The following is a 22,665-nucleotide window of genomic DNA, read 5'->3' on the forward strand; positions in this document are numbered from 1 at the left end:
ATCAGTTAAAAACTCTATGTTATTCATTTTTACTGCCTCACACCTTGTATAAGCTTTAGGACAGTGAGTATACTTAAAGAAGTCTTTCTTCTTGTCCTTGAAATCAATGAACAGATTCCATTCCATTTGGGCTTTAGCTTTCTTAACTTCATCCTTGGATGCTTGAACAATGTTTCAGTATCCTTACCAGGCTATCCATCCTTGCTTACACTCTCCCTATACTTCCCTTTTGCATTACAGTTTGGTCAGAAGCTACTTGTTCATCCTTGCAGGCCTCCCTGGTGTTTTTGTCTTTCTATTTGTCTTAATGGACCGCACTGAAGTTTGAACTGCCATGATTTAGAACTTTCCAAAGACACAGATTAGGAGGAAATTAAGCTTCTGATAGGGTTTGTGTTCTCTTACAACATTAAGGGAGATGAGTTAAAGACTAGCTTAACTAGCTTAACCATTAAATATTGCTGTACTGGCAACATCACAAATAGACACTGTGTTCACTGTGACTTACAGTTCCTTCCCTTTGCAGATATTTTAAGTTAATCCTGGTAGGTATCTGGGCCTCACAGAGCTGCCACACTCCCTCAGTGGAATGGGGAAGATAATTAAAGAATCATAGAATAAAAGGTTGAAAGGGATCTTAAAGACCATCTCGTCCCAACCCCCTGCCATGGGCTGGTTGCAATGCACCAGCTCAGGCTGCTAAGGGCCCTATCCAAACTGGCCTTGAATACCTCCAGGGATGGGGCACCCACAGCTTCTCTGGGAAGCTGTGCCAGTGCCTCATTGCCCTGTGAGTAAACAATTTCTGCCTATCTACAAACCTAATTTCTCCTCTTTTAGTTTAAAGCCTTTTCCCCCCTGTCCTCTCACTGTGTAAAAAGTTGGTCTCCTTCCAGTTTCTAAGCTCCCTCAAATACTGAAAGAAAGCAATGAGGTCTCCCCAAAGCCTTCTCTGAGCTAAACAAGCCCAACTCCCTCAACCTTTCTTCATAAGAAAGGTGCTCCAGCCCACTGTTCATCCCCATGGTCCTCCTCTGGACCCAAGGAGATGAGTGAGACAGACAGTTTGATAAATAAGGCAAAAACTATGCAGCATTATGTGAGACATTGGTATGTTATCAACTGGTTTGGTCACGAACCTAAATGTAGTACCATACAAGCTACTTTGAATAAAATTAACTCTATATCCACCAAAACTGGTACAAGAAATCAATTTTGCTCCAAGTTTGACCAGTGTCTTAGCTGAACTGTAAGAGTTGGATCTATAATGTCTCTATAATCTCTAAAGAGGATTGAGTCCAAACTACAAATACTGCTTATATTTTAATTCTTTTAAATCATTCAGATAAGATTTTTCAATATACTTCTCTTCAGCAAAAGGTGGACAATGCTTTAGTCCTTTTTCAGGTTAGAAACCACACACAAAAATAGACATGCCTATGAATTTCTCTTCTTGCACTTACCATAGTATCTACTAGTCATGATCACACTTAGTGCTTCTCTGATGTCTTCAACAATTAATAAGATAATAATTAATAGCACATAATTATTTTGTAGAATTTAGCAACTGAGAGGATCTGAATAAGATTTCTATAAAAAGTTCTTGAGCATTGGAATCTCACAGATCATCATTGCATGCATGTGGTATATTGGTACTGGTATAGCCCTTTTTTGTTTTAGAATTACATACTTAGGAAAGCAGAGTGCTAGAAATGAGCTGGTGGAAATCTGAATTGCAACAATGAGAGAAGACCGTGCGCCGTGTGATAGGTGGTTACTGTCTTCAAAAGTTCATTCAGTCTCCTCTCAGAATAAAACAGTGAAAACAAATAATTGTTTTAGTTAGGCATGAAGAATTTAAAAGGACATTGAACTGATTCCAGAGGGTTGTGTTCAGTATTTACAGCTGATGGTTCCCAACCCCATTCATTAGATTCTCATTAACTTTTATTCAGGACTAGTAATGAGCCATTACAGCCCAAACAGACTTGTTTCAACTAAATAAAAATGAATATGTGTGGTGCAGGAAACAGATAGAGTGTTCCAAATAAAAAAGAGCGCAGTTAAACTACATTCAGTACCTACTGCGGGAATGATACTCCAGAATATGGAAAACTGTCTTTAAAGTATGAGTAATCTCTGATGTTATGAAATGGCATGGCTTTTGTTTTCTTTTTTCCAAGACTGTCTTCAATTTGTAAATCTGAGTTTGGTGAACTCGAATGACTTGACCCAGTTCATGATGTTACAGAAATACAAACAAACGACCACACGGTTTCCATAGCCTGACTACTACTGACGTGGCAGTACAGTGCATTGCACATCTGGAAATAACGAAACAGTACAACCAAAGGCATTTTTCTTTCCACTTGGAAAGGCCTTAAGTGGACAGTAAAAAATCCTCTAAACTACTTAGATTACTTGTTTTTCTCTGTCTTACTTTTCTTTGTTAACTGCAAATTCTGGTATTGATTTAAAACTTTATAATCAGCTGTGTTTCTTTTATTTTATTGGTGTCTGTTACAGAACCTATTTATGGAAAAAAAATACACTTAACCTCTCTATACACTGTAGTTTTGCTTTGCTACAAAATATACAGTGTATTTATGTACAGTACTCCAAGCGGTGAGTCAGAAAGTCAGATGCAGAGCTTAACTATTTAGCTGGTTGCATGCAAAAAAAAAAAAATTTCCAAGTTATTTAAGGATCTCTAATGTAATACACAATTAATATGCAATATTTTACACAACTATCTCAAGAACTCTTACTTGAACTCTCTTATGTTGGATGTTCTGCAAATGTTGGCAGCATGATCCTTGACACTGCTGCTTGTTTTGAGTGTCCAAGACCTCTATTCTTTTAATGGAAGTTGTAAATTCCTATTAAATATAGTTAATCATGTAAATGCTCAATTCTGTAACCTCAGCTTCATATGGGAACTCTCTTCAGTGGCTGTCTGGTGTAGAGCTGGTTAGTTTTTCTACTTAAGTGAAAGTGTACGAATGAAGCTCACAGCTAGCCTAATGCAGATGGGCTCTCATTCTCCTCAGCCAAAGCTGGTAGGTGATCCAGTAAAATAGAGACAGTCCTGACTCATCTCAATCTTCTGAGAAAACTGTGATCCTGCTTTGTACAAGTCGTTCAGAAATACCAGTCCCAGCAGGTAGTCAGCCTTTATCTTCAACAGAAATCTGTAACAAGTTCTAGTAGCTGTGGTGAGATGATGTTGGGTGTATCTAGGGAACTAGACTCCATTCAGTCTTTACAAACACAAGAGAGAAAGCTTACACCCTTTAGCATACCTGTGTGTACGCATGCATGGCATTCCACAAGTTTTGATTCTTTAATGTCTATTTTCTAGGAAGCTTCACTGTAGCCCTTATGTTCTTTCATCTGTTCTAGCTGTTGTAGTTGCACTTTGTCGTGGTGCACGTAAAGAGCTTACAGACAGCAATTTTAGCGATATGAAGTAATACGTTGAGGCACAGTTTACAGAATCGAATAATCATAAATGACTTCTGAAGCTTACCTAGTCCACCTCCTGCTAGCAGCATATCTAATTACATCAGGTTGTAGTTGTATCCTGAACACCTCCAAACATAAAAGAAGCTCTCTGGGCAATATTTTCCAGTATTTGACCACCCTCATGGTGATTTTTTTTCCTAACATTTGATTTAAATTTTCCATGTTTCAACTTGTGTTGGTTGCCAATTACTTTATCCAAAATGACTCTGACTTTTTGTGTGTGTCTGAACTGGGTTAAGTGATCCTTAACTCTTCTACTGCTTCGCTCCCATAGACTCTGCTCATAGACCTGGGAGACCAGGGAAGCCAATGGACAAGAGTCAGTGAAAACTGAGGCAAAAAAGGTGTCAGTGTGTTTGTAAATCCTTTTCCTGTTGACTTTCACATCACTTGCTAGTTTCATCTTCAGCTTTGCAAACTCTGCATGCAGGCAGTTTCACTGTGTTCCGTCCAATAGCCTGTTACTGCTTGCAGCTTCTGGGTCCTTCTTATATTTGAACTCAGTCAGGAGCTCCATGTTTTCCCACACTGTCCTGCCTTGTTTGCTCAACTTCCTGCACTTAGGAAAGGATATGTATTTTGGGGTAGTTATCTAGGTTCTAAAGCTCTCTGAAGATCACTTTCCTACTGTGTTTTTTTAATTATTATTTTTTATTATTATTTTTTATTCTTTAATGGAAATCACAACAAAGCTAGAAACCATTACTACATTTCACCCACAAGAACTCTACTTTTCTAGGAATTCATTGCCCCCCTCCTGGAGAAAAATCTGTCTGTGCATAGTGTACACTAAGACTTTGACTAAAAAACCTCCAAGCTCACTCCAGTGCAATTATTTGTTGCAAAAGCTGGTGAGGTCATCCTGGTTGCTGAACTACAGACCTACAGCATGCAATAACATTATTTTCCTTTGTTAAGTCAGTTTTCTGCAATGAGTCTCTAATTCATAGGGAAATACATATGAACGCTTCCTATCATAATAGTGAACTGAATGTGTATGCTGGGAATTAAACAGGAGAATAGGACTGTTCTTTTCAAATTTTAAAATAAATCCTTACAATTTCTTCATATAATTGTATTTCTTCCCTACTTCCAGATTTGAAAGATGACTAAAAACTAATGGGACAATGGCAAAAATATAAACCTATGGCATAAAAAAAATTAGCTTATAGCTTTTCCAAATCAAACTCTTCAAATAAGTACTAAAATTGCACTGTGGTGATTTTATTCTTAATATCTGCCTAGATTAGAAATTAATTAGAATTAAGGAAAGGTTCAGCTGCATAGTCCTTAGCAATGACAGTGGCACTTTTTTTGTTTGCTAGTGTTTCAATTTCCCTTAAAATCAACTGAGAGAGATCACAGAATTAAAAACATCCTGCTGTATTTGAATGTCTCCACAACTGTGGATTCAACAATCGCTCTGGGTGACTTCCTCCAACATTAAACAACCATCACAGTAAAGAAGTGTTTTCCATATGCTAGAGATCCATTTTTTGAAGTCCTCTGGAAAGAGTTCCAGTGTATTGGTCCCTTCATTGATTACACAGCAAAAAGGAGAAATATTAGTGCCTTCACTTGCTCACCATTCTTTTTGTGAGTATAAGTTTAGATTTTATAAAAAAAATGATAATAGTGGTGGAGGTATGTGATCTGTGTTGGCACAATGGCTTACAGTTTTCAGAGTCTAAAACACTGTATCAGGAAGGAGGGATTTAGGTCAGTTTCAAGTAAAGAGTTCAAAGCAAATCACTGTAAGTAGCAGTGGCTATAAGCTCTCTGGTAGTTTTTTAGAATATGGGCACTCAACAGTTGTGACTGTAGGAATCAGGGGATGCAGAAACTATGTATGAAGGACACTGACTCATGGGAGGAATGGAAGGCTTGCTACTTGGATTATAAGTGAAGGTGACTGCAGATAGACTCTGGGCAGATAAGAGAGACAAATGTAAGAGACACTAGGTATCCTTCAGTACACCTTAATGCTCTGTTTCACATGTTCTTTTTCCAAGCTTCTGACACTTGGGTTCCTGATGACATTGTAATGCTGGACTTTCCCATCAGGAATAAAGGTTTTTTTTTTTTTTTTTTTCCAGTAAGAAATCAGGCTGGTAGATAAGGATATTGTTCTTCTGCACTTACGACTGAAGACTGCCTAGAATGTTGATGTCCCACTTCATGGCTGACTCCTCTAATCATTGGTCTGTTAGGCAGAAGATGCCACCATGATCGTCTATGTCATGACAAAAAAAGCTTGAATTAATCTCTTAAAAGATGATAGGAAACACTATTATCTGAGTTGACAGCCAGATCCATAGCTGGATTTTGAGAAAAACAGTTCTAAACTACAATAGGTGATTTAACTCCCAGTGGTATACAGAATTGGGTTTTGTAAAACACTGTCTTAAACCAAAGGCTCAGAGAGTAAACTCAAATTACGTGTTTCTGCTCTATAAAGAAAACGTATAATTGGCTTTTGATGGTAAGATGAGTTTTACCAGTTCATGTCATGACTGAAGGAGAGATTTACATACTCAGAACATTCTAGTATGTAACATTCCCATGCTGGTAGCTGAAATGCCATGCGAGAAAGCTGACACATGGGTGAGAAGGATCGTTGCAGAATTCCCATAGATGAAAAATATTAAAGAGGAAATATGTAAAGATGTTGGGAGAATAAAAGAGATGTCTGTGTTAGAAGAACACTGCCAGTCTTCCCTGAATATAGATGCTTTTGAGACTTGAAGAGATTCCAGCGCATAAAGGAGAAAGTGCGGACTTTCACTACTTCTACAGACATTTAGTAAATAACTGTTCTGAGGCTTTGCACCTCTTTAATGGCCCAGACAGATTGTTTCCAGCTCCACTGATGTAAATGAGAGTGACCTGATGAAAAAGGAAAGAATGCATGCTGCCTGTGAAGATTTTGCTACTCTGAATTGAGACATGAGAATGGTGAGAAAAGTAGTCTAGCTAACATAGAACACTTTGAAGTGATTTCTGAGAAATTAAACTAATTTTCTATTGGCGCTGAAGTTTTTGATACTCAAAAATGAAACACAGACTGAGACAATTGCATTTTGAAAGATAGATAACACCTGCTTTGGGCTTGGTAAATGCTGCAAAATGGACTAAGGGCATAAAATTTCGAAGGTTCGATAACATCCTCTAGGCAGAATTAATAGCACCCATTGCTGAAAGCATTCCCCACTTGCAGACAAAGCAAATATTTCTACCCTCATTTTTGATTCGTTTGTAAACTACAGAGAAGACTCCAATAAAACACAAAGGAAGAAGCTGTGTTGTAAGGAAGAAAATTGAAGAGAATACAACTTTCAGTGCCTTTGCTTGATGGCTTGTAGCTCTGTGCTTAAAAGAAGACTTTAAGGAGAAAGTTGCCAAAGATGCCCACAGCAGGCCTAGCACTATTATTGGCCAGTGAGCGTTGGCCTCAGCTTCATGGAGAAGTTGGAAGCAGGCTCAGGGTGGAAGAGCAGTGGTGCCCAAGTGAGGCTCCAGGGCTGCAGTCCTGGCCAAGTCCAGACAGCTCTGTTCCTGCCTCTGGCAAGGGTAGTGTTGCCGGCAGGTCGAAGGAGGCAAACCTTCCTGCCCGCTCCATGGCCAGCAGCAGGCACCTCACTGCACTGCCTGCAACAGCCGCCATCTTGCTTGGGTGCCGAGGGCCCACGCCCTCACCCCTCTGTGTGGTAGTGACTACCTCACAGAGCGTGTCGCAAAGCGGCCATTGTGACATAAGCAGCCAGGAGCAGGTTAGGCCAGGCCAAGCTCAGACCGTGGGTCAGTGCGACCTGGTGAGGTGAGCAGAGAGGGCAGGGAGCCAGGGGCTGCCTGGGGCTGCTCAGTGAGGAGGGGTCCCCACGCCCTGGGGGCCTGAGCTGCTAACTCAACTCTCGTCCTGCTTCTCCCTCAGAGTCGGCAGAGGAGAGTGTGCAGGAGAAAGCCCAGCGCTGACTGGGCAGGGACTCCAAGCGCTCAGCGTCGACGTGTACCATGTCCAAAAGGAAGGAGAAGACCTCCCACTCGGAGGAGCAAGGTGAGAGCAAAGTATCCCTGCGTGCAGCTCCCTGCCGGGCAGAGGGGTACTGCGGGGTCTGCCTGTGTCTGAGAGGGGAGGCGGGGGCAGGCAGGGGCTCCCCAGACACTGCTGGGCATGGCCCCTCTGCTCCTCAGCCAGCTTGGCCTGCGCGTGCCTGCCGTGACTGTTGGGCCTACCGTGGCCCTTGTCCCCCTCGCATCTTCCAGCCCTGCCCCTCATCCAGCATGGCAGGCACAGTGCAGGCCCCAGGCAACAGTCCTCGGGGACACTCGGTACTCACTGCTGCTTCTATCGGCTCTCTCCTCTTCAGTATGCATGCTGTGTCGCCGAGCAGACGTTCACCCGGACATCTGCGGGCCCACCCTCAGCGAGAGCGGGCTTTGCGTCCACAAGTTTTGCTTGGTGAGTTCCCTCAGAGCTCCTTCCGCCTTCCAGACACGGATGCTCCCTCTTTTCCTTCCTGTGCTCATGAGATCCTGCTCTGTTCTCTTCTCCTCCCCAGTTTTTTGCCAACGGCCTGTATGAACACACTGCCCTCCAGAGGGCAGTTCTCAAGTTCCCCCTTGATGCCATCAGATGCACAATCGCGGAGGCAGAGCAGAAGGTGAGGATCTGAAGGAATGGGGATGTTTGTGCCGTCACGAGCCAAGCCTGGACCCTGGGGAAGCAATCGCAGTCTGTCCACCTAGCACCAGGACAAAGTTCTGCTCTAGCAGATTAAACTTGTCCGCCAGGCGGCTCTGCAGGGCATGACCCAGCAGTGCCTGCATTCTGTGCCCTGCCTAGAGGCACGGCGTTGGGCTCAGAGGCCCCGAGCCTGGTGCTAATGGGGGCTGCTGTGCTCTTTCCAGCACTGCTTCGTTTGTGGAGAGAAGGGGGCCTCCATCTGCTGCGCAGAGACAGGCTGTGAGCGTAGCTTTCATCTGCCCTGTGCCACGGATGGCGAATGCGTCACGCACTTCTTTGGGAGGCACAGGTAAGGGCTGTCAGCAGCAGCCAAGCAAGGGAGGAACGTGCAGGGCTGCTTCCCAGAGCCAAAGCATGGAGCAAAGTCCTTAGTGTTCCTCTGCCCACCTCTCCGCACTTCTCAGCTTACCCATCCTTTCCACCTTCCCCCAGGTCCTTCTGCTGTGAGCACCGCCCTCAGCAGATAGTGGAGGCAGATCCAGAGCCTGACACAGCCTGCATCATCTGCCTGGAGCCCGTGGGGGACAAAAAGTCCTACCACACCATGGTGTGCCCAGTGTGCATACAGGCCTGGTTCCACCGGAGCTGCATCCAGGTAGGAGCCCTCCCCTTGCTCTGCAGTCACCGCAGGTGCTCAGCGGCACCAGGCCCCGCTCACACTCTGGCTGCTTGTGTGTTACTGCCGCAGGGACAGGCCATGAGCGCTGGCATTCTGCGCTTCCAATGTCCCGTCTGCAGAGACAGGATGCAGTTCCGGACGCAAATGCACATCCTCGGGATCCAAATCCCAGCCAGGTTGGTGCCTTCCTTCCGCCCAGCTCTCTAGACACTGAGGCGCAAGTGCCGTGCCTGCCCAGGGATTGCCCCCAGCAGGCCCAGCTGACCCTTTGCTGTCCCATGAGCGTTGGCCTCAGCTTCATGGAGAAGCTGGGGATGGGCTTGCGGCGGAAGAGCAGGGATGCCCTAGATCTGCCCTACGCCTGGGGCACTGAGGACTCATCACTTTCCCTCTCTTCTCTGGCAGAAGACCAACATGGGAGGACAAGGAGTCCTATGAAAAGCTGTACGAGATGCACGGGCTCTGTGATGTCAGCGAGTGCCTGTACACAGAAGGCAGGGAGCAAGCAGAGGAAGAGGGGTGAGTTACCTCAGCAGCCCCGCGTGGGATCTCAGCCTCACCACAGGCTGGGGGAGCAAGGACTGGGCTCAAGTGCTGCACTACCCGGCACTCCCTGGCTTGACTCTGTTTGTCCTCACAGCTTCAGCCTCTTTTCCTTTTTCTTTTTTTTTTTTTCTTTTTTTTCTTTCTTTCCCCAGGCCCTGGGAGCTGCTCGTTTGCACCTCTTGTGCTGTGCAAGGCACCCACCGGCACTGCTCCTCCTTGAGCGAGAGCATAACAAGCTGGGAGTGTGACATCTGTGCTGACGTGGGCACAGGTAAGAGGCAAACAGCCGTGTACTGCTGGCTTGGGGCCAGGCAAGGCCTGGCAGCGGGTCCTCCGAGCGGCTTTGCCAGAGTTCCTCTGCCCCTGGACGGATGGGAACCTCGCCCACCACGGGGCTGCCGGGTCATCCGGCTGACCTTCCTGCCTCTCCTTACAGCCTCCAGTGACGAGCCGCAGCTTGCTGGTCCCAGCACTGCCAGCCAGGAGGCAGAGGGGCCATCTCCTAGCTCCCCAGAACCTGGCAACCACAGATCCGACTCCACTAGCAAGGCAGCATCGGAGTCACCCTGTGGTTCTCAGCTGCCTAAGCGCAGCAGCCTGTCCAGCCAGCCCAGGACAGGACAGAGCAAGAGCCGCGGACATACATCTAAGCAGCACCAAGGACACCAAGGGAGCAGCCCTACACCAGCTCCAGGTGCTGAGAGCAGCCCCCGCGGATCCACCAGCAAGCGGGAAGTGGGGTCCTCCAGAAATTGCCCAGCGGCTGAACGCAGAAGGCAATCCGGGCAGCAGGACACAGGCCGGACAAGAAGCCGCTCTCCGCTGAAGGATCGTGCCTCCAATTCCCCGAGCCAGCTCAGAAGAAATCCTGGCAGCAGACGTAGTGCAGCCTCAGCTACTGTGAGCGGCAGACGTACTGCGGCCTCAGCTACTGCCAGCGGCAGACGTACTCCAGCCCCAGGTGCTGAGAGCAGCACGCACACCTCTGGCAGCCGGAGGGCATCCAGGAATTCCCCAGGGGCTGGAAGCATAAGATGCCACAAAGAGCAAGGCACAAGCCGGAGACAGAGCCAATCCTCCCTCCAAGGTCCGGCATCAAATTCCTCGAGCCAGCCCCGAGGACGCCGTGGCAGCAGGCTTAGTGCTGAGAGCGGCTCCCAGAGCTCTGGCAGACAGGTGACATCCAGGTCCTCCAGGGATTCCGCGCTGCCTGAACACAGAAGGCATTCCCAGAACCAGGAACGAAGCCGTTCCCCGCGGGATCGTCGGGCTTCCAATTCCCCAAGACAGTCTGGAGGAAGCCAGAGCCGCAGTCCCAGGCAGCGGCGGCCATCTCAGGCACGACGCCACTCCCAGAACCAGCCCTGAAGACACCGCAGGAGCAGCCATGTACCACAGCCACGTGACGGCTCCTGTCCCCAGCAGCCAACCCAATAGACTTGTCACGGACTTCTCTCTAGATCCGCGTCCGTGACAGGGGGCAGCAGGCCTGGGAAAAAAGACAAAAAATACAGAGAGACAGAGGGAAGAAAGAAAAGTGTTAACGGATTACGGGCCGGTCCGGCGCAGCCCCGTGACTGAAGAGGCAACGGACTCGTGGGATAATACAATGCAACACAATACAATTGGAATGGAGACCCACACAGCAAACAGAATGAGGGAGAGAATGTCCAAAACTGAGGCCTTACTCTGTGGCACTGCAGAGGAACCACGTGCTTCTCCGCTGTGAAAGCGAGAGTCCGCGAGAGGGAGAGCGGCTGGTGTCCTGCCAGGAGCTGCACCTTTCTTCCTCTGAGCCCAGAGTCCTGTGGGGAATGCCGCTCCTCCCCTGCCCTCCGAGAACCAACATGCCCACAAAAAGCAGTCCGCAGAACCAGCACGTTAGCTCTTTAACTCCCACTGCTTTACATGATGTCATGATGCGGAACAGCGACAACCAAAAGCACAAAACCACCACCAAAATTAAAACCAACAATTTAACCCAAAAAAGCTGCATTGTGTCTACTCTCTAAAGCGGGAGCTGAATACTCCGGGTACACTTAGTTAGAGCATTGAGGATGAAGAAGGAGGAAGTGTATATGCCCTGCATAAGGAGCAGGGCAGATATCTTTATACAAGCACAGCACTTCCAGGAGGACTGGTCAGTGAAGATCCAACCACAGGCTTACGGTTAACGCTGGCTCCTGGCATATGTATTAAGCTTGATTGCCACATTAGGCTTATTTTGCACAACCATGGCTACGCTACACCCAGCCTGTCCTAGCTCATACTGAGCCACCTGGGTTGCCTCCGCACTCAGCTCTTGGATGGTGTTCACACCCAGCATGACTGCAGTGACTGCAAGGGGTCCTCTGCTGACCCCTTATGCTGACCACATGCTGACCATGTGCTAGATGCATACACACACAAACGCTGTCATTACAGCTCTGCTCTCACCAAAACCAATGAAAGTTGACTTGAATTACTTCAGCGGAGGCTGGGCTCAGTTTTTTGTCAGAGAAAAATTGAAGGAGCTAACACCAAGCAGATACAATGAACTTGCTAACGTACCTACTTCTGGCAGTAATTCTAAAGTACTGCCCATACAATACCACTTACAGCCAGACAGTCCGGCCCGGCCCCGTGACTAAAGTGGCGCAAGGGAATAAAGAAGAGTCCAATATAAATAAAATAATACAAAAAATATAGCATAGCTCCAGAAGAATGAAAGCAATTCAGGGAAATTCTAAGACCACGGCATCGTAGAGTCAAAGAATGACTTCGGTTGGAGGGACCTTAAAGATCATCTAGTTCCAATCCCCCTGCTGTGGGCAAGGTTGCTGCCCACTAGATCAGGCTGCCCAGGATCCAATCCAACCTGGTCTTGAATGTCTCCAGAGATGAGGCATTCCACAGCCTCTCTGGGCAACCTGTGCCAGTGCCTCACCACTCTCTGAGTAATACTATTCTTCCTAACATCTACTCTAAATCTCCCCTCTCTTAGTTTAAAGCCTTGTCCTATCACTATCTACCTGTGTAAAAGGAAGGTACCCCTCCTACTTGAGGATCCCTTCAAGTACTGGAAGACCACAATGAGGTCTCCGTGGAGCCTTCTCTTCTCCAACCTAAATATGCCCAACTTCCTCAACTTTTCCTCATACGAGAGGTGCTTCAGTCCTTCGATCATTTCTGTGGCCCTCCTCTGGACCTAGTCCAACAGCTCCACACCCTTCCTGTACTGTGGGCCCCAGGCCCGCACACAGTACTCCAGATAGGATCTCATGAGGACAGAGTAGAGAGGAACAATCACCTCCCTCTCTCTGCTGGCCACTCCTCTTCTGATGCAGCCCAGCATACCGTTCACCTTCCGGGCTGCAAGCGTGCACAGCTGGCTCATGACCAAGGCTGCTCTCCATGGCTTCTTCTCTCAGTCTGTGCACATACCTCGGATTGCCTCGACCCAAGTGCAGCACCTTGCACTTGGCCTGGTTAAACCCCGTAGGCTTCTTGTGTATCCATTTTTTGAGCCTGTTCAGGTCCCTCCAGGTGGCGTCCTTCCCTTCCATTGCGTCAACTGCGCCACTCAGCTTGCTGCCTACAGCAAACTTGCTAAGGGTACGCACAGTCCCCTGTCTATGTCGACAAAGATGTTGAAGAGCACTGGTCCCACAGCAGACCTCTGGGGGATCACCACTCATCCCTGGCCTCCACCTGGACATAGAGCCATTGTCAGCCACCCTCTGGCTACAGCCATCCAACCAATTCTTTCTCCACCTAACAGTCCAGCCTTCAAACCCATAGCTCTCCAATGTAGAGTTAATGATGTGGTGTGGGAGCATTTCAGAGGTCCTGCACAAGCCTATGTAGACAACATCAGCTGCCCTCCCTTGGTCCACATATTTCATTGCTTCCACGAAATTAATTTAATACCAACCTTTTAGCCCTGCTTAAGCAGGGGGTTGGACTAGATGACCTCTAGCTGTCTCTTCTAACTTCAGTCACTCTGTGGTTCTGTGAACCTGTCTCTTTGACTTGTTTTCTCTTTGGTTTGTTATTCTTACGGTTTTAAAAGAAGGGGAAGGAAGCTACTTGACTAATCACAGAATCATAGAATCGCTAAGGTTGGAAAAGCCCCACAGGATCACCCAGACCAACCATTCGCCCATCACCAATGCTTCTCGCTAAACCATGTCCCTCAACACAACATCCAAACGCTCTTTGAACACCTCCAGTGTCGGTGACTCCACCACCTCTCTGGGCAGCCCTTTCAGAGAAGTAGTATTTCCTAACGTCCAGCCTGAATTTTCCCTGGCGCAGCTTGAAGCCGTTCCCTCTAGTCCTATCATTAGTCACAGCGAGAGAAGAGGCCGACTCCCAGCTCACTACAACCTCCCTTCAGGTTGTTATAGAGAGCAATAATGTTTCCCCTGAGCCTCCTCTTCCCCAGATTGAACAATCCCAGCTCCTTCAGCCGCTCCTCATAAAGCCTGTGCTCCAGACCCCTCACCAGCTTTGTTGCCCTTCTCTGGACACGCTCCAGGGCCTCGATGTCTTTCTTACAGCGAGGGGCCCAAAACTGGACACAGCACCCGAGGTGCGGCCTCACCAGTGCTGAGTACAGGGGGACAATTACTTCCCTGTTCCTTCTGGCAACACTGTTTCAGTTGCAAGCCAGGATGCCATTGGCCTTCTTGGACACCTGGGCACACTGCTGGCTCATGTTCAGCCAAGCATCAATCAGTGCCCCCAGGCCCATTTCCTCTACAGTCTTTGTCACTGCTTAATCTTTGCTTAATTTCCACAGGGTTTTTTTTTTTTTCTTTTTTTTTCTGTCTTTTTTTTCATTTGCTGCACTTTACACTTCATAGAATCATTGAATCATCGAATCATAGAATGGCCTGGGTTGAAAAGGACCACAGTGATCATCGAGTTTCAACCCCCCTGCTATGGGCAGGGTCACCAACCACCGGACCAGGCTGCCCAGAGCCACATCCAGCCTGGCCTTGAACGCCTCCAGGGATGGGGCATCCACAACCTCCTTGGGCAACCTGTTCCAGTGCGTCACCACCCTCTGGGTGAAAAACTTCCTCCTAATATCTAACCCAAACCTCCCCTGTCCCAGTTTAAAACCTTTCTCCCTTGTCCTGTCACTATCCACCCTCGTAAACAGATGTTGCACTTCCTGTTTATAGGCTCTCTTCAAGTACTGGAAGGCCACAGTGAGGTCTGCCCAGAGCCTTCTCTTCTCCAAGAGAAACCAGCCCAGTTCCCTCAACCTTTCCTCACAGGAGAGGTGCGCCAGCCCTCTCATCATCTTAGTGGCCCTCCCCTGGACCCGTTCCAGGAGCTCTGCGTCTTTCTTGTACTGGGGGCCCCAGGCCTGGACGCAGTACTGCAGATGGGGCCTCACAAGAGCTGAATAGAGGGGGACAATCACCTCCCTCTCCCTACTGGCCACCCCTTTCTTAATGTAGCCCAGAACACAGTTGGCCTTCCGGGCTGCAAGCGCACACTGCTGGCTCATGTCCAGCTTCTCGGCTACCAGGACCCTCAAGTCCTTCTCCACAGGGCTGCTCTCAAGGGGTTCTTTGCCCAGTCCGTATAAACACCTGGGATTACCCTGGCCCAAGAGCAACACCCTGCACTTGTCCTTGTTGAACCTCACTAGATTCACACGGGCCCACTTCTCCAGCCTGTCCAGGTCCCTCTGGATGGCTTCCCTTCCCTCCAACGTATCGACTGCACCGCTCAGCTTGCTGTCACCCACAAATTTGCTGAGGGTGCACTCGATGCCATCGAGTTCATTTATTATGCGCCGTTTATTTAAAAAAAAATGTATTAAAGAGTGAATTACTATAGTAACTGTATTTTTATTTAAGAGACTGTTGGCTATCTTGCTCCACTGTGCAGATACAGAAGCAGTGCCAAACAGTGATACAGCTGTTGCAGTAAAATGAAAGGTCACTCTGCAGGTGATCTCCAGACATACCTTCAAAACTGAGCCACTCTGTATATCCGATGAATATATTCTTAGTTTATAATAATGCCTTTCTTGTGGCAATATTAATGCTTGGTAGGAAACTAACCACATACACCGTCAAGCCTTACACAGCCAAACTCTTTCAGTCAGTTTCCTATCACTCATCTCTGTATCAATGCTGTATCCTTCTGTTTGTTATTTTCATTTGTTTACTAGCAGACAAAAAGTGTTTGATTGTTATGAATTACTGAATTTAAAATGAGATGAAAAGAGTGTCCAATGTGAATAAAATAGAAAAAATAGCATAGCTCCATAAATATCGAAGATCTAAAAATAGAAATAAAAAATTTTATCTCGGTAAGAAATCAATAAAAAGAAAATAAAAAAAAAATATGATAGCACCAGACGATGTAAAGCAATTCAAGGAAATTCTAAGATCATTACATCACAGAGTAATAGAATATTGTTGCCGGCAGGTCGAGGGAGGCAAACCTTCCTGCCCGCTCCATGGCCAGCAGCAGGCACCTCACTGCACTGCCTGCAACAGCCGCCATCTTGCTTGGGTGCCGAGGGCCCACGCCCTCACCCCTCTGTGTGGTAGTGACTACCTCACAGAGCGTGTCGCAAAGCGGCCATTGTGACATAAGCAGCCAGGAGCAGGTTAGGCCAGGCCAAGCTCAGACCGTGGGTCAGTGCGACCTGGTGAGGTGAGGAGAGAGGGCAGGGAGCCAGGGGCTGCCTGGGGCTGCTCAGTGAGGAGGGGTCCCCACGCCCTGGGGGCCTGAGCTGCTAACTCAACTCTCGTCCTGCTTCTCCCTCAGAGTCGGCAGAGGAGAGTGTGCAGGAGAAAGCCCAGCGCTGACTGGGCAGGGACTCCAAGCGCTCAGCGTCGACGTGTACCATGTCCAAAAGGAAGGAGAAGACCTCCCACTCGGAGGAGCAAGGTGAGAGCAAAGTATCCCTGCGTGCAGCTCCCTGCCGGGCAGAGGGGTACTGCGGGGTCTGCCTGTGTCTGAGAGGGGAGGCGGGGGCAGGCAGGGGCTCCCCAGACACTGCTGGGCATGGCCCCTCTGCTCCTCAGCCAGCTTGGCCTGCGCGTGCCTGCCGTGACTGTTGGGCCTACCGTGGCCCTTGTCCCCCTCGCATCTTCCAGCCCTGCCCCTCATCCAGCATGGCAGGCACAGTGCAGGCCCCAGGCAACAGTCCTCGGGGACACTCGGTACTCACTGCTGCTTCTATCGGCTCTCTCCTCTTCAGTATGCATGCTGTGTCGCCGAGCAGACGTTCACCCGGACATCTGCGGGCCCACCCTCAGCGAGAGCGGGCTTTGCGTCCACAAGTTTTGCTTGGTGAGTTCCCTCAGAGCTCCTTCCGCCTTCCAGACACGGATGCTCCCTCTTTTCCTTCCTGTGCTCATGAGATCCTGCTCTGTTCTCTTCTCCTCCCCAGTTTTTTGCCAACGGCCTGTATGAACACACTGCCCTCCAGAGGGCAGTTCTCAAGTTCCCCCTTGATGCCATCAGATGCACAATCGAGGAGGCAGAGCAGAAGGTGAGGATCTGAAGGAATGGGGATGTTTGTGCCGTCACGAGCCAAGCCTGGACCCTGGGGAAGCAATCGCAGTCTGTCCACCTAGCACCAGGACAAAGTTCTGCTCTAGCAGATTAAACTTGTCCGCCAGGCGGCTCTGCAGGGCATGACCCAGCAGTGCCTGCATTCTGTGCCCTGCCTAGAGGCACGGCGTTGGGCTCAGAGGCCCCGAGCCTGGTGCTAATGGGGGCTGCTGTGCTCTTTCCAGCACTGCTTCGTTTGTGGAGAGAAGGGGGCCTCCATCTGCTGCGCAGAGACAGGCTGTGAGCGTAGCTTTCATCTGCCCTGTGCCACGGATGGCGAATGCGTCACGCACTTCTTTGGGAGGCACAGGTAAGGGCTGTCAGCAGCAGCCAAGCAAGGGAGGAACGTGCAGGGCTGCTTCCCAGAGCCAAAGCATGGAGCAAAGTCCTTAGTGTTCCTCTGCCCACCTCTCCGCACTTCTCAGCTTACCCATCCTTTCCACCTTCCCCCAGGTCCTTCTGCTGTGAGCACCGCCCTCAGCAGATAGTGGAGGCAGATCCAGAGCCTGACACAGCCTGCATCATCTGCCTGGAGCCCGTGGGGGACAAAAAGTCCTACCACACCATGGTGTGCCCAGTGTGCATACAGGCCTGGTTCCACCGGAGCTGCATCCAGGTAGGAGCCCTCCCCTTGCTCTGCAGTCACCGCAGGTGCTCAGCGGCACCAGGCCCCGCTCACACTCTGGCTGCTTGTGTGTTACTGCCGCAGGGACAGGCCATGAGCGCTGGCATTCTGCGCTTCCAATGTCCCGTCTGCAGAGACAGGATGCAGTTCCGGACGCAAATGCACATCCTCGGGATCCAAATCCCAGCCAGGTTGGTGCCTTCCTTCCGCCCAGCTCTCTAGACACTGAGGTGCAAGTGCCGTGCCTGCCCAGGGATTGCCCCCAGCAGGCCCAGCTGACCCTTTGCTGTCCCAGGAGCGTTGGCCTCAGCTTCATGGAGAAGCTGGGGATGGGCTTGCGGCGGAAGAGCAGGGATGCCCTAGATCTGCCCTACGCCTGGGGCACTGAGGACTCATCACTTTCCCTCTCTTCTCTGGCAGAAGACCAACATGGGAGGACAAGGAGTCCTATGAAAAGCTGTACGAGATGCACGGGCTCTGTGATGTCAGCGAGTGCCTGTACACAGAAGGCAGGGAGCAAGCAGAGGAAGAGGGGTGAGTTACCTCAGCAGCCCCGCGTGGGATCTCAGCCTCACCACAGGCTGGGGGAGCAAGGACTGGGCTCAAGTGCTGCACTACCCGGCACTCCCTGGCTTGACTCTGTTTGTCCTCACAGCTTCAGCCTCTTTTTTTTTTTTTCTTTTTTTTCTTTCTTTTTTTTTTTTTTTTTTCCCCAGGCCCTGGGAGCTGCTCGTTTGCACCTCTTGTGCTGTGCAAGGCACCCACCGGCACTGCTCCTCCTTGAGCGAGAGCATAACAAGCTGGGAGTGTGACATCTGTGCTGGCGTGGGCACAGGTAAGAGGCAAACAGCCGTGTACTGCTGGCTTGGGGCCAGGCAAGGCCTGGCAGCGGGTCCTCAGAGCGGCTTTGCCAGAGTTCCTCTGCCCCTGGACGGATGGGAACCTCGCCCACCATGGGGCTGCCGGGTCATCCGGCTGACCTTCCTGCCTCTCCTTACAGCCTCCAGTGACGAGCCGCAGCTTGCTGGTCCCAGCACTGCCAGCCAGGAGGCAGAGGGGCCATCTCCTAGCTCCCCAGAACCTGGCAACCACAGATCCGACTCCACTAGCAAGGCAGCATCGGAGTCACCCTGTGGTTCTCAGCTGCCTAAGCGCAGCAGCCTGTCCAGCCAGCCCAGGACAGGACAGAGCAAGAGCCGCGGACATACATCTAAGCAGCACCAAGGACACCAAGGGAGCAGCCCTACACCAGCTCCAGGTGCTGAGAGCAGCCCCCGCGGATCCACCAGCAAGCGGGAAGTGGGGTCCTCCAGAAATTGCCCAGCGGCTGAACGCAGAAGGCAATCCGGGCAGCAGGACACAGGCCGGACAAGAAGCCGCTCTCCGCTGAAGGATCGTGCCTCCAATTCCCCGAGCCAGCTCAGAAGAAATCCTGGCAGCAGACGTAGTGCAGCCTCAGCTACTGTGAGCGGCAGACGTACTGCGGCCTCAGCTACTGCCAGCGGCAGACGTACTCCAGCCCCAGGTGCTGAGAGCAGCACGCACACCTCTGGCAGCCGGAGGGCATCCAGGAATTCCCCAGGGGCTGGAAGCATAAGATGCCACAAAGAGCAAGGCACAAGCCGGAGACAGAGCCAATCCTCCCTCCAAGGTCCGGCATCAAATTCCTCGAGCCAGCCCCGAGGACGCCGTGGCAGCAGGCTTAGTGCTGAGAGCGGCTCCCAGAGCTCTGGCAGACAGGTGACATCCAGGTCCTCCAGGGATTCCGCGCTGCCTGAACACAGAAGGCATTCCCAGAACCAGGAACGAAGCCGTTCCCCGCGGGATCGTCGGGCTTCCAATTCCCCAAGACAGTCTGGAGGAAGCCAGAGCCGCAGTCCCAGGCAGCGGCGGCCATCTCAGGCACGACGCCACTCCCAGAACCAGCCCTGAAGACACCGCAGGAGCAGCCATGTACCACAGCCACGTGACGGCTCCTGTCCCCAGCAGCCAACCCAATAGACTTGTCACGGACTTCTCTCTAGATCCGCGTCCGTGACAGGGGGCAGCAGGCCTGGGAAAAAAGACAAAAAATACAGAGAGACAGAGGGAAGAAAGAAAAGTGTTAACGGATTACGGGCCGGTCCGGCGCAGCCCCGTGACTGAAGAGGCAATGGACTCGTGGGATAATACAATGCAACACAATACAATTGGAATGGAGACCCACACAGCAAACAGAATGAGGGAGAGAATGTCCAAAACTGAGGCCTTACTCTGTGGACTGCAGAGGAACCACGTGCTTCTCCGCTGTGAAAGCGAGAGTCCGCGAGAGGGAGAGCGGCTGGTGTCCTGCCAGGAGCTGCACCTTTCTTCCTCTGAGCCCAGAGTCCTGTGGGGAATGCCGCTCCTCCCCTGCCCTCCAAGAACCAACATGCCCACAAAAAGCAGTCCGCAGAACCAGCACGTTAGCTCTTTAACTCCCACTGCTTTACATGATGTCATGATGCGGAACAGCGACAACCAAAAGCACAAAACCACCACCAAAAGCACAAAACCACCACCAAAATTAAAACCAACAATTTAACCCAAAAAAGCTGCATTGTGTCTACTCTCTAAAGCGGGAGCTGAATACTCCGGGTACACTTAGTTAGAGCATTGAGGATGAAGAAGGAGGAAGTGTATATGCCCTGCATAAGGAGCAGGGCAGATATCTTTATACAAGCACAGCACTTCCAGGAGGACTGGTCAGTGAAGATCCAACCACAGGCTTACGGTTAACGCTGGCTCCTGGCATATGTATTAAGCTTGATTGCCACATTAGGCTTATTTTGCACAACCATGGCTACGCTACACCCAGCCTGTCCTAGCTCATACTGAGCCACCTGGGTTGCCTCCGCACTCAGCTCTTGGATGGTGTTCACACCCAGCATGACTGCAGTGACTGCAAGGGGTCCTCTGCTGACCCCTTATGCTGACCACATGCTGACCATGTGCTAGATGCATACACACACAAACGCTGTCATTACAGCTCTGCTCTCACCAAAACCAATGAAAGTTGACTTGAATTACTTCAGCGGAGGCTGGGCTCAGTTTTTTGTCAGAGAAAAATTGAAGGAGCTAACACCAAGCAGATACAATGAACTTGCTAACGTACCTACTTCTGGCAGTAATTCTAAAGTACTGCCCATACAATACCACTTACAGCCAGACAGTCCGGCCCGGCCCCGTGACTAAAGTGGCGCAAGGGAATAAAGAAGAGTCCAATATAAATAAAATAATACAAAAAATATAGCATAGCTCCAGAAGAATGAAAGCAATTCAGGGAAATTCTAAGACCACGGCATCGTAGAGTCAAAGAATGACTTCGGTTGGAGGGACCTTAAAGATCATCTAGTTCCAATCCCCCTGCTGTGGGCAAGGTTGCTGCCCACTAGATCAGGCTGCCCAGGATCCAATCCAACCTGGTCTTGAATGTCTCCAGAGATGAGGCATTCCACAGCCTCTCTGGGCAACCTGTGCCAGTGCCTCACCACTCTCTGAGTAATACTATTCTTCCTAACATCTACTCTAAATCTCCCCTCTCTTAGTTTAAAGCCTTGTCCTATCACTATCTACCTGTGTAAAAGGAAGGTACCCCTCCTACTTGAGGATCCCTTCAAGTACTGGAAGGCCACAATGAGGTCTCCGTGGAGCCTTCTCTTCTCCAACCTAAATATGCCCAACTTCCTCAACTTTTCCTCATACGAGAGGTGCTTCAGTCCTTCGATCATTTCTGTGGCCCTCCTCTGGACCTAGTCCAACAGCTCCACACCCTTCCTGTACTGTGGGCCCCAGGCCCGCACACAGTACTCCAGATAGGATCTCATGAGGACAGAGTAGAGAGGAACAATCACCTCCCTCTCTCTGCTGGCCACTCCTCTTCTGATGCAGCCCAGCATACCGTTCACCTTCCGGGCTGCAAGCGTGCACTGCTGGCTCATGACCAAGGCTGCTCTCCATGGCTTCTTCTCTCAGTCTGTGCACATACCTCGGATTGCCTCGACCCAAGTGCAGCACCTTGCACTTGGCCTGGTTAAACCCCGTAGGCTTCTTGTGTATCCATTTTTTGAGCCTGTTCAGGTCCCTCCAGGTAGCGTCCTTCCCTTCCATTGCGTCAACTGCACCACTCAGCTTGCTGCCTACAGCAAACTTGCTAAGGGTACGCACAGTCCCCTGTCTATGTCGACAAAGATGTTGAAGAGCACTGGTCCCACAGCAGACCTCTGGGGGATCACCACTCATCCCTGGCCTCCACCTGGACATAGAGCCACTGTCAGCCACCCTCTGGCTACAGCCATCCAACCAATTCTTTCTCCACCTAACAGTCCAGCCTTCAAACCCATAGCTCTCCAATGTAGAGTTAATGATGTGGTGTGGGAGCATTTCAGAGGTCCTGCACAAGCCTATGTAGACAACATCAGCTGCCCTCCCTTGGTCCACATATTTCATTGCTTCCACGAAATTAATTTAATACCAACCTTTTAGCCCTGCTTAAGCAGGGGGTTGGACTAGATGACCTCTAGCTGTCTCTTCTAACTTCAGTCACTCTGTGGTTCTGTGAACCTGTCTCTTTGACTTGTTTTCTCTTTGGTTTGTTATTCTTACGGTTTTAAAAGAAGGGGAAGGAAGCTACTTGACTAATCACAGAATCATAGAATCGCTAAGGTTGGAAAAGCCCCACAGGATCACCCAGACCAACCATTCGCCCATCACCAATGCTTCTCGCTAAACCATGTCCCTCAACACAACATCCAAACGCTCTTTGAACACCTCCAGTGTCGGTGACTCCACCACCTCTCTGGGCAGCCCTTTCAGAGAAGTAGTATTTCCTAACGTCCAGCCTGAATTTTCCCTGGCGCAGCTTGAAGCCATTCCCTCTAGTCCTATCATTAGTCACAGCGAGAGAAGAGGCCGACTCCCAGCTCACTACAACCTCCCTTCAGGTAGTTATAGAGAGCAATGATGTTTCCCCTGAGCCTCCTCTTCCCCAGATTGAACAATCCCAGCTCCTTCAGC

General features: G+C 49.8%; 2 protein-coding genes across 9 annotated transcripts; both read left to right on the top strand.

Annotated features, from left to right (window-relative positions):
- The first annotated feature begins 34 nt into the window (after window positions 1-34).
- On the top strand, window positions 35-11,013 carry LOC107055527 (serine/arginine repetitive matrix protein 1-like). Of its 4 annotated transcripts, XM_046903307.1 has the most exons (8): window positions 35-7,342; window positions 7,457-7,579; window positions 7,893-7,984; window positions 8,085-8,186; window positions 8,434-8,558; window positions 8,702-9,064; window positions 9,294-9,407; window positions 9,587-11,013. In XM_046903307.1, exons 2-8 carry the CDS (start codon window positions 7,537-7,539, stop codon window positions 10,800-10,802), a joined length of 2,055 nt encoding a protein of 684 aa, XP_046759263.1. In that variant the 5' UTR covers window positions 35-7,342; window positions 7,457-7,536; the 3' UTR covers window positions 10,803-11,013. The 4 variants fall into 4 exon arrangements, with proteins under 4 accessions (XP_046759263.1, XP_040506174.1, XP_040506180.1 ...); XM_040650240.2 differs by having other exon boundaries at window positions 35-7,984; window positions 8,702-8,864; window positions 8,958-9,064; XM_040650246.2 differs by having other exon boundaries at window positions 35-7,579.
- A 3,910-nt stretch (window positions 11,014-14,923) lies between these two features.
- On the top strand, window positions 14,924-19,774 carry LOC121107215. 5 transcript variants are annotated; one of them, XM_046903286.1, is made up of 8 exons: window positions 14,924-16,100; window positions 16,215-16,337; window positions 16,651-16,742; window positions 16,843-16,944; window positions 17,192-17,316; window positions 17,460-17,822; window positions 18,052-18,165; window positions 18,348-19,774. In XM_046903286.1, exons 2-8 carry the CDS (start codon window positions 16,295-16,297, stop codon window positions 19,561-19,563), a joined length of 2,055 nt encoding a protein of 684 aa, XP_046759242.1. In that variant the 5' UTR covers window positions 14,924-16,100; window positions 16,215-16,294; the 3' UTR covers window positions 19,564-19,774. The 5 variants fall into 5 exon arrangements, with proteins under 5 accessions (XP_046759242.1, XP_040506219.1, XP_040506200.1 ...); XM_040650285.1 differs by having other exon boundaries at window positions 14,924-16,742; window positions 18,348-18,466; window positions 18,632-19,774; XM_040650266.1 differs by having other exon boundaries at window positions 14,924-16,742; window positions 17,460-17,622; window positions 17,716-17,822.
- The last annotated feature ends 2,891 nt before the right edge of the window (window positions 19,775-22,665 follow it).

This window comes from Gallus gallus, chromosome 1 (assembly GCF_016699485.2).
Source record: "Gallus gallus isolate bGalGal1 chromosome 1, bGalGal1.mat.broiler.GRCg7b, whole genome shotgun sequence".
Taxonomy (NCBI): domain Eukaryota; kingdom Metazoa; phylum Chordata; class Aves; order Galliformes; family Phasianidae; genus Gallus; species Gallus gallus.

What these genes read in the sequence shown, in the direction of transcription:
- LOC107055527 (XM_040650230.2), top strand. Translation starts at nt 7,697, where the DNA reads ATGGCCCCTCTGCTCCTCAGCCAGCTTGGCCTGCGCGTGCCTGCCGTG. An exon ending in CACTTCTTTGGGAGGCACAG is followed by an intron (nt 8,559 to 8,701) that starts GTAAGGGCTGTC and finishes ACCTTCCCCCAG; the next exon opens with GTCCTTCTGCTGTGAGCACC. An exon ending in GAGCAAGCAGAGGAAGAGGG is followed by an intron (nt 9,408 to 9,586) that starts GTGAGTTACCTC and finishes TTCTTTCCCCAG; the next exon opens with GCCCTGGGAGCTGCTCGTTT.
- LOC121107215 (XM_040650255.1), top strand. Translation starts at nt 16,455, where the DNA reads ATGGCCCCTCTGCTCCTCAGCCAGCTTGGCCTGCGCGTGCCTGCCGTG. An exon ending in GCGTCCACAAGTTTTGCTTG is followed by an intron (nt 16,743 to 16,842) that starts GTGAGTTCCCTC and finishes TCTCCTCCCCAG; the next exon opens with TTTTTTGCCAACGGCCTGTA. An exon ending in GAGCAAGCAGAGGAAGAGGG is followed by an intron (nt 18,166 to 18,347) that starts GTGAGTTACCTC and finishes TTTTTTCCCCAG; the next exon opens with GCCCTGGGAGCTGCTCGTTT.